The sequence below is a fragment of the Gymnoscopelus microlampas genome (genome assembly GCF_963454915.1).
Source record: "Gymnoscopelus microlampas genome assembly, chromosome: 8".
Classification (NCBI taxonomy): Eukaryota; Metazoa; Chordata; class Actinopteri; order Myctophiformes; family Myctophidae; genus Gymnoscopelus; species Gymnoscopelus microlampas.
In genome coordinates, this window is record NC_139945.1 from 19,998,028 (window position 1) to 20,013,932 (window position 15,905).

A 15,905-nucleotide genomic window follows, 5' to 3' on the forward strand; every position below is an offset into this window, starting at 1 on the left:
TGTTACAGACCCTGTGTCCTTCCAGGTCCAGCACACTGATGGTGCAGCAGAGCTCCTCCCTCCACAGCTTCCTCCTAAAGATCCCAGAAGAAGACAACATCATCAACATACAAAGGTACTGTATTGTAACTGTGAAAGACACTGCAAATTATAATATTGTATTACAGTATCGTTGCTGTCGAACAGAAACCTCTTATTATCTTATTGTGGAAATAACGATACGATGGGAATTATGCACAAAAACAAATTTCACCCACATTTTTACTTCTGTAAACCTGTGATGTGACAATAAAATTCTGATAATGATATTGATATATTTAAACATATTTAAACTTTTTGTGTTTTTGTAAATTAACGCCCTACTTGATCATACTACTGCGTCACACAAAAGTATCAAAAGTAGCAGATTTGCAAGCTCAAAACGGTGCACGAAGCGACGCGTTTTGAGCTTGTAGATCTGCTACTTTAGCTATTTTTCAATTTGAATCCTGATAAGTAACAGTTTTGGACATAATGAGATAGTTGTTACAGTCAAAACAAACACAAAATCCCACTATACTGCAGCTAAATTGAATTTGTGCAGAATGTACTATAAGTGTCTTCTCAAATTGTCTCTTATTATGTTTACCTCCGCCATGTCCCAGGAGCCAGTGGAATGTGTCAGCCCTGTCGCAAAGAAACCCCCAGTGAGTTGAATTGATCTTACATCGTTTCATCGTTACATCGCTTCCTATCAGCATTCTGTATGGGATAAGAACACATGTGTTATTGCCTGCTTGCCCCTAATGTTAGCTCCAGCAAAAGATGCACAACCATTATCGCTTATTACCCTACTGGGAGAGATGCAGAGTAGCATCATTATAAATTATATAATATATATCTTATACACACACACACACACACACACACACACACACACACACACACACACACACACACACACACACACACACACACACACACACACACACACACACACACACACAGCTTTAAGCCTTAAGGCTTATATGCCTTAATACATTACAATACATAATACATAATTGCCCTCTATAACATTTTTTTTTAAATTTTATTTTAGAAACAGTTCATCTTTTACTTAAGAGGGACATCCATGTGTGGTCCAGCCCTATGGAATGTATGGAATGCATGTGCAAATAAAACATATTTAAAACATTGATTTGATGCTCATATTACCTTAGAAAGTATTAAGTTGGTTTTCATTTGCACATGCATTCCATAAATTAAGATTTAGTTATAGAAGACGATTATTATGTGTTAAGGCTTATAAGGCTTATTAGCCAGGGATCCTTTTAAAATATGCCATTACATTAGGTACATTGTCTAAAACCGAAATGATTTTGGTAAAAGCATGAGTACATTGTTTTTATGGTGTTTATTTCTTTTTGTAATTAAAATCTAATTAAATCAAATCTAACCTTGTTCTACATTCAGTTGCGTAGTGTTGTATCATCAACTATGTAAGATGTTGTAATATACAGTAATGGTTTCAACCATTATTCCAGGTGTATTTTAAGAAGGTATTCCATGGCTGCCCTCTCAAAGTCAGCTGTTCAACCACCTGGGAAAATCCAGCTACCAAAGGTAGGTAAACTGTACACAAATTAATAACCAAATGAACCATAGCGTCGCTCCCTATTATGGGGGGATCATTTGAGCAAAAATAGCCAATATACAAGCTCACAGTCCGTCACGTTGCAAGACATTGTGATCTTGTAGATCGGTTATTTTCGGCGAAGACATTTATTGTAGAGTGTACAGGAGGGGGCCTAGTATAGAGCCCTTGGGAATCCGGTCAACTAAGTATAGGGTTACAGTGGCTTTTTATCTGCTTGTTTTGCCAACTGTCTGTCTGTTTTTCTGTCTCCCTGTTGCATCCAACTGTCTGTCTTTCTGTCTGCTTGTTTTGCTGACCGTCTTTCTGTCTGCTTGTTTTGCTGACTCTCTCTTTCTGTCTACTTGTTTCGACTGTCTGTCGTTCTGTCTGCTGTTTTGATCTTTGTCTGTACATACCAAATAATTTGTAACTGTTTCTGCTCTCTCCTTAGATCAGCATCTGATCCTGGGTGCGGAGGAAGGAATCTACACCCTCAACCTCAATGGCTCAGAGGCCACAATGGAGCTAGTAAGTAACCTTGATTAAGTTTCCATCTATAGAAGTAATAGAGCTTTGCATAGTCAGTGTTTATTTCAGTCTAGTGTGTAATTCCATGTATACTGTACAGATTGAGTGGTTTTCCAAGGTGAATAGATTATTATATAGAATAGATTGAAAATATTTGTACCCTTACAGGTTTCTGCCGTGTGTCCAAGCAGAAACCGTAACCTTAACCCTTTGAAAGTTTGGGTTCACAGTTAAAATGTTTGGATTTTTTGACAAATTAAGGTGAAAGGAGACATGAAAACCTTTGGTGGTTGGTTGGTTGGTTGGTTGGTTGGATGGATGGGTGAATGGATGGATGGATAGACGGACTGATAGACTTTGATTGATTGATGTCTTCTTTCTGTCTCTCTCAGTTGTATCCAGGGAAGTGTACCTGGGTGTACATCATTAATAATGTCCTCATGTCTGTTTCTGGTAAGTCTTACCACTATTTACTTCATCGTACGACGAAGAGACAAAATAGCCAATCTATAAACAGCTTGTAGATCAGCTATCTTGAACGTTTGTTTTGTTTTTGTTTTTTTGTTTTACACTTTTTGACCATTTTGACATTCTTTGCCCAATGCCTATAATGACATGGCTATTAATATTTGAGGTTTGAAGCTTTAATGTCTGACTGTACCATGTGCTGTTTACATTTCTGACTAATAAAGTATTCAATATTCAATCAATGAAAGTGGTTAAAGGGCAAAGAGAAGTTAACCATAGTTGCATCATCGTTAACCATGCTCTCTGTGTCTCAGTAAAGCCATTTGAGCCATCTCATTGCAATCAATTATATTAAAATCCCAAATGATTGACCTGAAAATTATGCAGTATATCATTGGCCACTGCAACATAATAATTCCAACATTTTCAGTTCAACTGTATTTCTTAAGTAATAGTGTTACCTTAACTCTCAGAGTTAAATTAGCACAGATTTTACTGTACACCCTGATTAAATAAAGGAGGGGCATTATTTTGATGCCTTCATCTAAACATGCATAGTGGTATAGGGTGCATGCGATATGAAATATTTTTGTGTCCAGGGAAGTCATCTCAGCTCTACTCACATTCCTTGAAGGAGTTGTATGAGCAGGCACGTCGAGATCAGAGGATGGTTGCCTTGCCAACGCACAGATTGTTACCTAGGTAATACTTTAACCACTGATCGGGAACAAGCTACTTTACCAAACTGACTCACTCTTTTCTCTCTGTCACTCTGATGTGATGCTGTATGCAACAAAAATAATGCATTTTCTAAAAAACATTTTGTCACCAGAGAGTGAATCAGGCTTTGTAGAAGTTTGATGTAGAATTAAAACTCAATGTGATTTGTTACTGAAAGACCTGTTGCAAAAGAATACAAAAAACGTACATGGGCAAGACTTGAATGAGTGTTAATATATGCAGTATAAGGTGATATTTGTATTAAAATCTTGACCATCCATTTTTTATATTTTTTTCCATATGACTCCGCTTCTGGGATTTTGACAGACAGTATTTTTTATTAACTTCTTCAGTACAAATTACCTTTAATACATTTTCCCTATTTTCAGGAAACATGCGGTGACATGTAAAATACCTGACACCAAAGGGTGCAAGACCTGCTCAGCAGGTAAGATGAGCTAATGCATCTGATATGTTCTTTAAAAAATGTTCTTGTGATGAATTTGAGATAATCCCCCTGAGTTCTCTCCTCCCTCCTATAGTTGGTAACGTGCAGCGAGCCTGTGTGTTCCTGTGCTGTGCTCTGGAGTCCAGTGTGGTGCTCCTGCAGTGGTATGAGCCCATGCACAAGTTCATGCTCATCAAGGTACACAGTGAAATAATCAGTGTTCATTCATTTTGGGGTTAATCTTTGCACCCAGTGAGGCTCTATACAGAATGCCCTCTACTTCATGACTTTGACTTCAGTGTGTGTGCGCGCGCGCGCTTGCGCTTGTGCATGCGAACGTGCGTGCATGTATGTACCAGGTATTGCTATACTTAAAGTGCCGGATGTCCCCACAAGTATGGTAGAATTTCAGAATGCGACCTTGTGAGGACCATTGTCCTGGACCCCACACAAATGTCATTTTCATGGTTAACAAAGCTTTTTAGATCACAATTGGGAAAAGATTCATGTTGGGTCAGGATTAGGATTAAGCATTGAGGGCTTAGGTTTAGGCCCTAAACTTTAGGGGATGTGTGGATGGTTGTCATATTCATATTCATGTCCTCCGGTCCCAGAATTTTGACTTCCCATTGCCCAGCCCCCTGCGAGTGTTCCAGATGCTGGTGGTCCCCAAGGAGGAGTACCCTCTGGTCTGTATCGCTGTGTCCCGGGGGCCTGGTCCCAACCAGCCAATCACCATAGACAACATTAACCTTAACTCCAACACTTCCTGGTTCACCAGCACTGGCTTGGGTAAGCAGATTTTGAATGATTGATTTATAAATTATGAATCTATTAGTGGTAGCTAGAGTATGCAGCTATGTCACAATTTCAATGCTCGCAAGCTTGCAAGTGGCAGAGTGCGGGTTATCTTTTATTGTTAATGCTCCGTTTCAGCAACCAGCTGCGTTTCTGTATGATTTAAAAGTCTAATCTCATGGCTGGCCTGTGGTTTCATCATAAAAAGTATACCCATATAATATTATAAGTTTGTGTGTGTGTGTGTGTGTGTGTGTGTGTGTGTGTGTGTGTGTGTGTGTGTGTGGGCGTGTGTGCGTGCACAGAGAATCGATGCACAGATGTAGTGCAGGTGATCCAGTTGGACAATAGCTCTTTGCTCGTTCTCTTAGAAAGTAAGTAAATATACGTTTGTACATTTGTTGTCTATTTAACCCAATGTGAAAGAGTTGTATTCAGAAAATATTTCATTAGGTTATTCTGGAGTCTATCAGAATCTGAAATGCTAATTCACTTGTCAGCTTCTGATAGACTCAAAAATAAGCTAATGAAATATTTTGCCATTATAACTTTGCCATTATAACAATCCAGAACAAAGTGTGTTATTCATCACAAACATCTCTATTATATGACTCAGACAAGGCACAAATCTGGTAAACGCGATCTCAAATGCCTGATTTCAAATTCATTAGAACATTCTTCTATATTGCTGCTATGTTTATTTTATCCAAGGCTTCAATGTATACGTACTACCCTTTAAGCAGTGTTTTTTCCCAGTTCTTCAAGTCAGTCATTTTACAAGAGCAGGAACTGCCTCATTCAAACAGTCCAACAAATATCTACATTGAGCTGGTAAACATAGCTCAATGTATTGAATATAATAGAATTCATGTCTATTATTTAGGGAGTAGCTAAGTGAAGGATTTCAGACAGCTGTTGTGCCAGCCTGAACATCTCCTACAATTACCCACAATTAACATTAGTATCTTCAACTGCAGTTACTGTACCTGTCAAAAAGGTTAATAGGCTCTATTCACAGCAGCCATATTATGAAGAAATTCACAGGTGTTACCAATGATACTAATGAAGGCTCTGTTCCATTCTGGTCAAACAGAGTCAGGGTGCTGATATTGTGCATGTTGGCCCACTGGAAACACTCTGTGGGTTTATAGTTGGGGTCCAGGGACCCTCATGGGCTTCCAAATGGCCCCTTACAGGTGTGTAACTCTGAGAGTGTACAAATGGAACTTACGGGTCCATTTGGTTCCATTTGTACACTCTCAGAGTTATGGGGCTCGTGGAAACCACTGTGCTACACTAAATGGAACAGAGCCTTCATTAGTATCATTGGTAACACCTGTGAAGGAAGTGATAATATGGCTGCTGTGCATAGAGCCTATTGTAAAGGTAAGATTATTAAGCTTATAATGACACCATAACTTGGAGTGGTAAATAAATACACATGAAAAGGTCCGTATATGATGATATGATTTTTAATATCCACATTTCATGCATATTAAAAAATATGTTTTCGTGAGCAGATTTCATCCTGCATATAAACTGTATCTACTAGCAACTTCTAGCTTTAAACTAGTATACAGTATTGAGTGAGTTGTTTCCTATACCTTTTAAACTACACTAGGCTAATACAGGCCTCCCCTCCTTTCCTCCAGACTCTGCACACATAGTTGGCCTAGAGGGGGAGCTGAAGAGCAGCAGGAGTCTGCCGCAGGAGGCTACTTTCTCCTTTGATGTGGAGGCTGTAGGTGAGAACTAAGACTGAGATTATGTACGACATGCGGCCGTAGTACTGTACTGTACTGTACTGTACTCTACTCTACTCTACTCTACTCTACTCTACTCTACTCTACTCTACTCTACTCTACTCTACTGTACTGTACTGTACTGTACTGTACTGTACTGTACTCTACTCTACTCTACTCTACTCTACACTACTCTACTGTCATTCATACATACATACATACATACATACATACATACATACATACATACATACATACATACATTCATACATACATACATACATACATACATACATACATACATACATACATACATACATACATACATACATACATACATTCATACATACATACATACATACATACATACATACATACATACATACATACATACATACATACATACATACATACAAGCGAGCATGTATGTATGTATGTACGTACGTACGTATTCACAGTAAGTATGTACGTATGTATCTGTATCCATCTATTCATCTATCAATCATGCATTGTAGCTCTCCACCAAACTCAGTTAAATATTCAGGCCATTCACTGCCCCCCCCCCCATTCATTCTGTCTCTCTGTAGTGTATGTTGAGGACTCTCTGCTGGCAGTGTGGCGTCATGGTTGGCAGAGGAGAGCGGAGGACTTCAGTGAAGTCATCCAGGAAACAAAAGACCCCAGGAAGATCTACAGGCTGGTGGGGACAGACAGGTTGGCATATACACCCTTACAGGTCTTTTACTCTCTGAGTTAAATTAACCCATTAAGACCTGAGGCGATTCTACAAATGCCTTCTAAAATCAGTAGTTCTCACAGTTTAAAGATTTGTATTTATTTTTTCAAAAATAGCAGATGTACAAGCTCGCAACGTGGCACAAAGTGACGCGCTGTGAGCTTGTGCATCTGCTATTTTTGATTAAACAATGCAAAACAAATATGCTTTCTCGGTTTTGATGGGTCAACACTCAGGATTTGATAGTGTATACCAGTGTTGATTTTGTCAACTAAAACTATGGCGAAAAATGTTCGTCGACTACCTTTTTTCACTGACGAAAACAAAATAAAACCGAAATATAAACTAAGCTACGATGCCTAAAACTAAGACTAAATATATTGAGAATTTCGTCAAATAAAAACTAGACTAAGATGTCAGGGAGGGAACTCGTGGAGAAGAGATCCAGTAGAACTAAAATACATTTTATGTTTGGTTGCGCTCAGGTGCTGCGCTCTGAAAATAGAAGATCTACAAGCTCACAACGTGTCGCGCTGCGACGCGTTGTGAGCTTGTAGATCGGCTATTTACAGCATGCAACCTAGTGTAACATCAACCATTACCACGCCATCAAGGCCAGCAAAAATACATTTTAGTCGACTAAATCAACATGATATTTCGTCGACTAAAACTAGACAAAAACTAAAACTTTTCAGATGACTCAAATATGACAAAACTAAATGGAATTTTATTCAAAAGACTATGACTAAAACTAAATCAAAATTTGCTGTCAAATCAAGACTGGTGTATGATCTGTCTATTAGAGTTTAACTACGTTAATCCCGGCATCAGCATAATAAACTGGCTGTGCCATCCACTAATTCACTTTTCTCTGATCCTTCCAACTTAGGGCGGTTGTCATGGAGACGCGTAACACCGAGGACCAATCAGGGATGTCTAACCTGTACATCCTGGAAATTGCTGAGAAATGCGTCCTCTTGCCATGACCCCTCGGACCCCAGGCAGCGGCAGAGGGCACCATGGGAAACTCACAGCTCCTCTTCCACTGAGCACCTCTATCCAAATCATTATGGAAATGAGGAGACGGGCCACAAATATTTGGACCTGCTGTCCGGCTTGTCCGTAGTAATAAGTTACCTTTTTTCGGAAGACTATTTCAAGGAATCGCTGCCTTTAGTATAAGGCAGAGAAGTAGTATGACGTGCTACAGTTCATGAACAAGATTCATATCCATGACGTTGTGTGTATACAGTACCCGTACCTGTATACCTCTATACCTGTGCCTATGTTGTATATGCACACTAACCAGCTGACCCACTAGGATTCCCTATTATAATAGTTGCCTTTAACATCTATGGATATGTGTGAGCCCTACAGTGGTCCTTCATTTTGCATCGAACATGGAAGTTTGGACCAAGCATTTAAAAACAACAACAACGTAATATCCCTCCTTTGCTCTAAAAGCAGCACAAACCATAGTGTGAAGTGCCTTCATATAGTGTTAACGGGGAATTGGTTTGTGAGAAACAGTTTAATATCTATGACCAACATTACAGGTCTGAGTGGAAAGCCCAGGCCTAAGCTCCTCCTTTGAAAACTAATGTCAAAAGTTAAGACTTTTCTTGCACCTACTCTTACTCAGAATACTGTAGGCAGTAGCAGTGGTTGTCTGCAATGTGATATCAAACAATGTGTCTACAGAAACCTTCACCAACACATAAACATTCAACCAAACTAAGGACTATTCGGGGTGCAATGCATAATATACGGTATGTTGAGTGATGACGGGTTTGTGTGTAAATCATTGATAACAAATGCACCTAATAAAAAAATAACTAAACTAAATGGGAGGTGTGTGTATGTGTGTGTGTGTGTGCGTGTGTGTGTGCGTGCGTGCGTGCGTGCGTGCGTGCGTGCGTGCGTGCGTGCGTGCGTGTGTGTGTGTTTGACTATGTGTGGATATTTTTCAGGTCCCTTTAAGGGAAAAGATCATTTTCATGATTTCAGAGCTAAAGAATAATATAACTAGAAAAAGTGCTCCTCGGAGCACAGGTCTCCGCCAGGTCAGGTACGTTACTGTGGCCTCCTGGTGGCGCTATAATAGGCCAAAGTGAAAAGGGTGCCATTTCTTCTTAAGCCTTTCATGGCAATCGGACACTGCATTCATGATTTGTTTTGCTAAATTAGACCTGCTGGTGGCGCTATAACAGGCCAATGTGAAATGGGTGGCATTTCTTCCTCGGCCTAGTGGGAATGTGCGCGTGAAATTTCACGGAAATTGGAAGCTGCGTTCATGATTTGAGGAATTTTGTTCAAAACCGACCAATCCTGTAAACTTTGGAAGCCAACCTTAGCCAATCAGGATGGAGTATGGGGAATCGGACAGATCCAGGTTGATCACATGACTATAGCGATACTGTGTACCAATTTGCATGACGTTTGGATAAAATCTGTAGGAGTAATGTCAAAAAATGGGTTTTGCACAAATCAGCCTCCTGGTGGCGCTATAACAGGCCCATGTGAAAAATGTGGTGCTCTCACAGACAGCCACACACAGGGACTGCGCTGATGCATCGTGAGCAAACAAATACTGAAGCCCAACAGGCCAGCTTTTGGAGGAAACACGTCAGAAGGACCCACACACACAGCCCACCGGGCCAGCTTTGGTCGAGGAGACCAGTCCGAAGACACCAAACAAAAGGAAAAACCTCCAGCAGGCAGAAGCTGCCTAAATACTGCAGGCAATCAGCCCACTGATTAGTGGGAGGAGGATGGGCCATGGGCGGAGTGGCAGACACCCATCCTGCTACACATGCAAGGGTCATTGTGACAACTGATTACTTAGCATTCAGATACAGAGTGAAAATGTTCCAAAAGGTTGATTGGAACCAGGGACTTTCTACATATCAAATCCTGCCATATCTCCTGCACCACAATCACACAGGAAATATTTGTGACTACTATGGTAATTACTTAGCCTTCTCTTGGTACAGGTACAATACTTCCTTGGTTTTGATTTATAAAAATGTTCTAACAGATGGTTTTAAACAATAACCTACAGTACATCTGAGTTGTGTAAGCAGTGGTTCTCAACCTTTTCAGGCCGTGACCCCCCAAAATAATCATATTTGAACTGGGGACCCCCTAAAATAATCATAATTTTGAACTGGGGACCCCCACCCTGACAAGCACTTGGAATGTAGGAGTTGAGGCATTACATTTTGTATGACTCGGTTCCACACATAAATGTTGTGAAAATAGCAGATCTACAAGCTCACCACGCCTCGGGTTGCAAGGCATTGTGAGCTAGATCTGCTAAGTTCACAACTTTTGCTTCTTATAGTATTTGATGATTTGACCAATGTTTGATCTTTTTTTATAGTATAGTTTGTTAGATACTTTTGATTCAGTAATGGTCTTTTCCCCCTTTTATTTAGGTTTTAAAAAGGTCTTAAAAGTCCTTAAATTGTCACTTCACTGTGATCTGGGGAACTCCCCAAAATCGTGTCGGGTCCCGACCCACAGGTTGAGAACCACGTGCTTTGAGAGCCTGGCCATAGACATATATGGGCATGGCTTCCTGCTGTGAAACTCTCTGCGCATCTCAACCTGATCTCAACCAATCAAAGCGACTTTGTGACCCGTAAACCAAGGAAGCTTTTGAAAACACCGCGGTGGCTTGAAAAACAGGATAGCTGATACGGGCTTCTAAATAACCAAATTAAACCGTTAATTAAAAACGGCTAGATTAGACACAGTACATCGTTCGTGTCATTAGCAACACAAAGGAATGAATATAAGGAAACGCTTGGCACAAGGTAAGACATGGCTTTTTTTTTTTTTTTTTTTTTACTGTGCACTGCCTTTTATTATGTGCTTAATAGAAGTGGCTTAAACGTATTTGTGGTTGAATTTGGTGAAATGTGTGCTGTTGGCTTTAATTATAGCCTGTAGATCCTGTGTAGTGGAAATTGGCTCTATTCAGAGCAGCCATATTATGAAGACATTTCACAGGTGTTACCACTGTGTGTCCTGTTAATTGTGAATTTCATTATATTTTACTTTTACATTTTACACGCATACTAGGGCTGTGTTGCTAATTTTGGGTTTTGTATTGCCCTTCATTCATTTTATACAAAATGGATTCAAGTTCAAGGCCTGGTTCTAATGTCAGTGCAAATGAACAGAAAAGACAATCGAAGCTCACTGGCAAAGCATTAGTAAATATAATTGAACATTTTCAAACAGAACGAAAAGCTAAGGTTAACAAAATTGAAGGTATTGTAAAGGTAATTAATGAGCTTATGCAAAATTCTGATAATGCTCAAACCATTCAATCTCATCTTCACAATGTATCTGCACTGTATGATGATGCAAGTCAGTTTCATGGCTCAGTCATTCCATTGCTTCCTCCAAAGGAACAAGAAAGGCAAAATATTTGGTTTTCAAACATACACAAACGCATAGTTGAATTCATTGAAAATGCAAATAAATGGCTTTCAGACATTAATGGCCAAATTCAAAGCCAAGTTACTTTTACTTCACCTAAGCCACGCCCACCTTATGTTGAAATGCCTAATGCAGTGAATAATGATGATGTTATTTGTGTTTCAGAACATCCTCAGGATGAGGTGGGAACCTCTGTTGTAGATGATGTTAACCCAGATGACAGTATTTCTAATATTGCAGATGAAGCCGGGAGTAAGTGTAGGTCTACTGCCTCATCTACTTTGTCAGCACGCTTAATCGCAGAAGCAGACATGGCAGCCCTCCTTGCTCGTCAGGGGCTACTTAAAGAGAGACATGCTTTGGAAGAGCAAGAGGCGCAGGTCAGAAAGAAAAGAGAGCAGCTGGATTTGGAAATGGAGATAGCAGCATCAGCAGCTAAAATACAAGTCTTGAAAGTCTCCGGCACCTCTCGGGTGTCTGGTGCTGTAGCCAGTGGGGCAGATGGCATGAATTCCTACATCAAGAAAAAGAAGGTTCTTCATACATTTAATGTTAATGCTGAGACGTTTGTGCCTGTATCAGTGGGGCTGCAGTCTCAAGCGGCATTAGACCAGCCGCAGCTTAGGCCTGAGACAGTTGGGGTTAGACAAAGTGGAACACATAACACTCAAGCACGTTCTCAGTCGCAGTCATACCAACCTGCACCTTTAACGCAAGGCAGCACCGATCATGGTCAGCTGATATCTATCTTGGAGAAACAAAACCATATCACTTCTTTGCTGGCTGAACAACAGTCACTATTCTTTCTTCCACGACGTGATATTCAGATCTTTGATGGTGATCCTTTGGAGTACCAAACTTTCAAGAGAGCCTTTGAGCATTGTATCGAAGAGAAGACTCGCAGTGCTAAGGATTGGTTATACTATCTTGAGCAATATACTAAAGGGCAGCCTAGAGACCTGGTTCGAAGCTGTCAGCATATGTCTGCTGAAAGTGGCTATGCCAAGGCCAAATCCTTACTGCAAGAGCACTTTGGCAACACTCTGAAGATCACATCTGCTTACATGGACAAGGTCTTCTTGTGGCCAGCACTAAAGTCTGAGGACGTCAAGGCTCTTCAATCTTACAGCTTCTTGTTGCGGGCTTGTTGCAATGCACTAGGAGAGTTCGAGTCCACACACGAGCTGGATGTACCTGCTAACATGCAAACAGTTGTTAAGAAGTTGCCTTATAAGCTCAGGGATAAGTGGAGAGATGTCGCCTACAGTTTGCAGGAAAGGTTCCATCGCAGAGCCACCTTTCAAGATATTGTTGAGTTTATTGAAGGTCAGGTAAAAATGGCAAGTGACCCTCTGTTTGGGGATCTACAGGATTCTTCCCCTGCAGTACCGAGGAAGGAAGTGAGGCCTGCTAAACTTCAGCACTTTTCAGAAGCAAAAGGAAGTAGCTTTGCAACTACTTTGCGACTACAACTAGCATCTCTGAGCCCCCTGAAGCAGAGTAATAGCCAGATAATCATAATAGACATAGGGCCCTGGCATGGGGAAGCAAGCTCTGTGATTTTAAATGTAAAGTTGAGATGGGGATGTGAAAACTTGAATCTACCATGTTGACATTGTGTTGCACAGATGGTTACAGCGCTTCATGATATGCAGAAGTGTGAAGAATAGACTATGAGAAGAAGAGCTGTGGTTTCTATAGACCATCGGTTCTCAAAGTGTCCGGAGACCCCCAGGGGTCCTTGTGGGGATTCCAGGGGGTCCCCACCAAAAGTAGTTAATAGCATCATAATCATGTTAACTGCTTTATCCATTTATATGTTGGATATTCAAAATGAGCAGATCTACAAGCTCACAGTGCGCCACTTCGTGCCTGGCACAAACCTTGTCAGATGGGGGTCCACGGCCATTGCCTCGACCATCGTGCACGCACCCTTTGTTTACATGCGTGTCCTCGTCATGGCGTCTACAGCACTAAACAGCGCAGCGTAAACGGTAAGAATGCCAGCACTAGATGTACCCTGTTGTAATAAACCTCTGGCACTAAATGTGTTAATAAAAATAAAAATAAAAGAATTATGGAGATACAAGGTTTCTGCCCGTCAGGCAGCAACAATATGCTTATGCAGATGGACAACCCTCATTAAATGGAAAGACCCCCTAGTTGGTTCTTTTCTCTCTCTTAATTATACAGAAAACCTCTCAACCTATAGGACACTCTAGTCAGATCAAACACTATATAAGTTCGTAATATAACATTTCCTTGCTATTCTTGCAACACTTGATACACTTCAAGAAGAGTGTGAGAAAGATTAGAAAAGGGTCACAAGTATGGATAGAGACTCATTACTTGACCTCCTGTAAGTTTGTCACTTGAGCTTTATGCAAACTGTCTGTCTGTCTGTCTGTCTGTCTGTCTGTCTGTCTGTCTGTCTGTCTGCCTGCCTGCCTGCCTGCCTGCCTGCCTGTAACCCCAACCTCAATCTTTTGTATTTGATTTAATTGTCTCCGCCAGGCCGAAAGGCATGGCGAGAGAGTATGTTTTACCCCCTGTCTGTCCGTCCGTCCGTCCGTCCGTCCGTGTGTGTCCGTCCTTCTGTCTGCGAGCAGCTAATCTCCGACACCGTTGGCCCGGTCGCTGTGAAACTGCGCACACACACTCCCTGGATGCCACAGCAGAACCTCTGCCCCACATTTTTCAGATCAGCCTGTCATAGTGCCACCATGAGGTTGACTTTTGCTAAACACATTTCTTAATATTACTCCTACAGATTTTGTCTAAAAAACACGCAAATCGGTACACAGTATCTCTATAGCCATGTGATCAACACGGATCTGTCTGATTTTCCATATGCCATCCTGATTGGCTAAAATTGGCTTCCAAAGTTTGCAGGATTGGTTCATTTCGAACAAAATGCCTCAAATCATGAACGCAGCATGCGATTTTCGTGAAATTTTCCACGTAGATTCCCACTTGGCCCAGGAAGAAATGCCACTTGAAAACGTTCAAATCAGCCTCATGGTGGCGCTATAACAGGCCGAATCACGTTTTTAGCTATAACTGCACCAATCTGTGTGAAACTTTGCACGCACACTCCCTAGAGGCCAAGGAAAAACATTTGCCCTGCATTTTTCATATATGCCTTTTAGAGCGCCACCAGGAGACTGAGTTTTGTAAAACACATTTTTTGCCCTTACTCCTTCAGATTCTGTCCAAAAATCACGCAAATTGGTACACAGTATCTCTATAGTCATGTGATCAAGATGGATGTGTCCAAAATGTCATATTCCATCCTACTTGGCTAACATTCCAAAGTTTGCAGGATAGGTCCGTTTTGAACAAAATTCCTCAAATCATGATCGCAGTGTGCGATTTCCGTGACATTTTGCACACACATTCCCACTAGGCCGAGGAAGAAATGCCACCCTTTTCACATTGGCCTGTTATAGCGCCACCAGCAGGTCTAATTTAGCAAAGCGCATTTTTGGAACAAAATGCCTCAAATCATGAATGCAGTGTCCGATTGCCGTGCAAGGCCTAAGAAAAAAATGGCACCCTTTTCACATTGGCCTATTACAGCGCCACCAGGAGGCCACAATAACCTACCTGACCTGGCGGAGACTTGTTGCATTTATACCTGTTCAATAAAAACAATCAATCAAAAAACGTGTTTCACATTATATTATTAAGTTAGAAGGTAAATGCCTCCCTCAAGGGAAAGCATTTTATCCATTCAGAATCATTTCTAGTCCAATCCAGGGATTTTAAACCAACAACTTTGCAGTAACAGACTGGCGTGACAAACCATTAGGCTACTGTCATCATGGTGCTAGATAGACTGCAGCTCAGCAGATTATAACACACTGAGCAATTCACATATATAGCTTTACACAACACTCCAACAGCCGCATGCAGCTTTCAATCAAAAAACATGACAACACGTAAGGTTCTGTGTGAACTTGAGTTTCATGCCTGCAGCTTGGGAAGAGATGGATGAATATGAGAATAAGCCTCCAGTCAATTACCTAGCAGGTCTCATCCCTCATACAAAATAAATAAATAAATATGACATCTAGTGTAATCAACACATAATATACTATGTTGGCAAGCGTTTTCATTGATATATCACAAATTACTCGAGAGCAGAGAGCATTTAACAGGGAATTAGGCTTTGATTGCTTCATGACAGGTTAATAAAATGGACCAATGCAATGCTTTGATCAGTAACAAACCTCAATGATATAGTTCAGGTCTGTTGATTGAATACTTTATTAGTCAGAAATGTAAACAGCGTGTGGTACTGTAAGACATTAAGGATAAAAGGAACACAAAAAGGTCCTGGGGACTTGTTTCCATTGTGGTCCTATGTATTTAATTCATCAAGCTACAGCAACAATGAAG

General features: G+C 40.8%; 1 protein-coding gene across 2 annotated transcripts in view; it reads left to right on the forward strand.

Annotated features, from left to right (window-relative positions):
* map4k1 (mitogen-activated protein kinase kinase kinase kinase 1) overlaps window positions 1-8,881 on the forward strand; it is a 34,027-nt gene extending 25,146 nt beyond the window's left edge. For both annotated transcript variants that reach the window (XM_084063739.1, XM_084063740.1), the window contains 13 exons: window positions 9-115; window positions 645-686; window positions 1,524-1,602; window positions 2,067-2,143; window positions 2,536-2,596; window positions 3,211-3,313; window positions 3,721-3,779; window positions 3,874-3,977; window positions 4,394-4,571; window positions 4,883-4,951; window positions 6,230-6,322; window positions 6,907-7,033; window positions 7,945-8,881. In XM_084063739.1, the coding sequence (XP_083919865.1) occupies window positions 9-115; window positions 645-686; window positions 1,524-1,602; window positions 2,067-2,143; window positions 2,536-2,596; window positions 3,211-3,313; window positions 3,721-3,779; window positions 3,874-3,977; window positions 4,394-4,571; window positions 4,883-4,951; window positions 6,230-6,322; window positions 6,907-7,033; window positions 7,945-8,041 (1,196 nt within the window). In that variant the 3' untranslated portion in view covers window positions 8,042-8,881. The remainder of the gene's footprint in view (window positions 1-8; window positions 116-644; window positions 687-1,523; window positions 1,603-2,066; window positions 2,144-2,535; window positions 2,597-3,210; window positions 3,314-3,720; window positions 3,780-3,873; window positions 3,978-4,393; window positions 4,572-4,882; window positions 4,952-6,229; window positions 6,323-6,906; window positions 7,034-7,944) is intronic.
* Window positions 8,882-15,905: the final 7,024 nt, after the last annotated feature.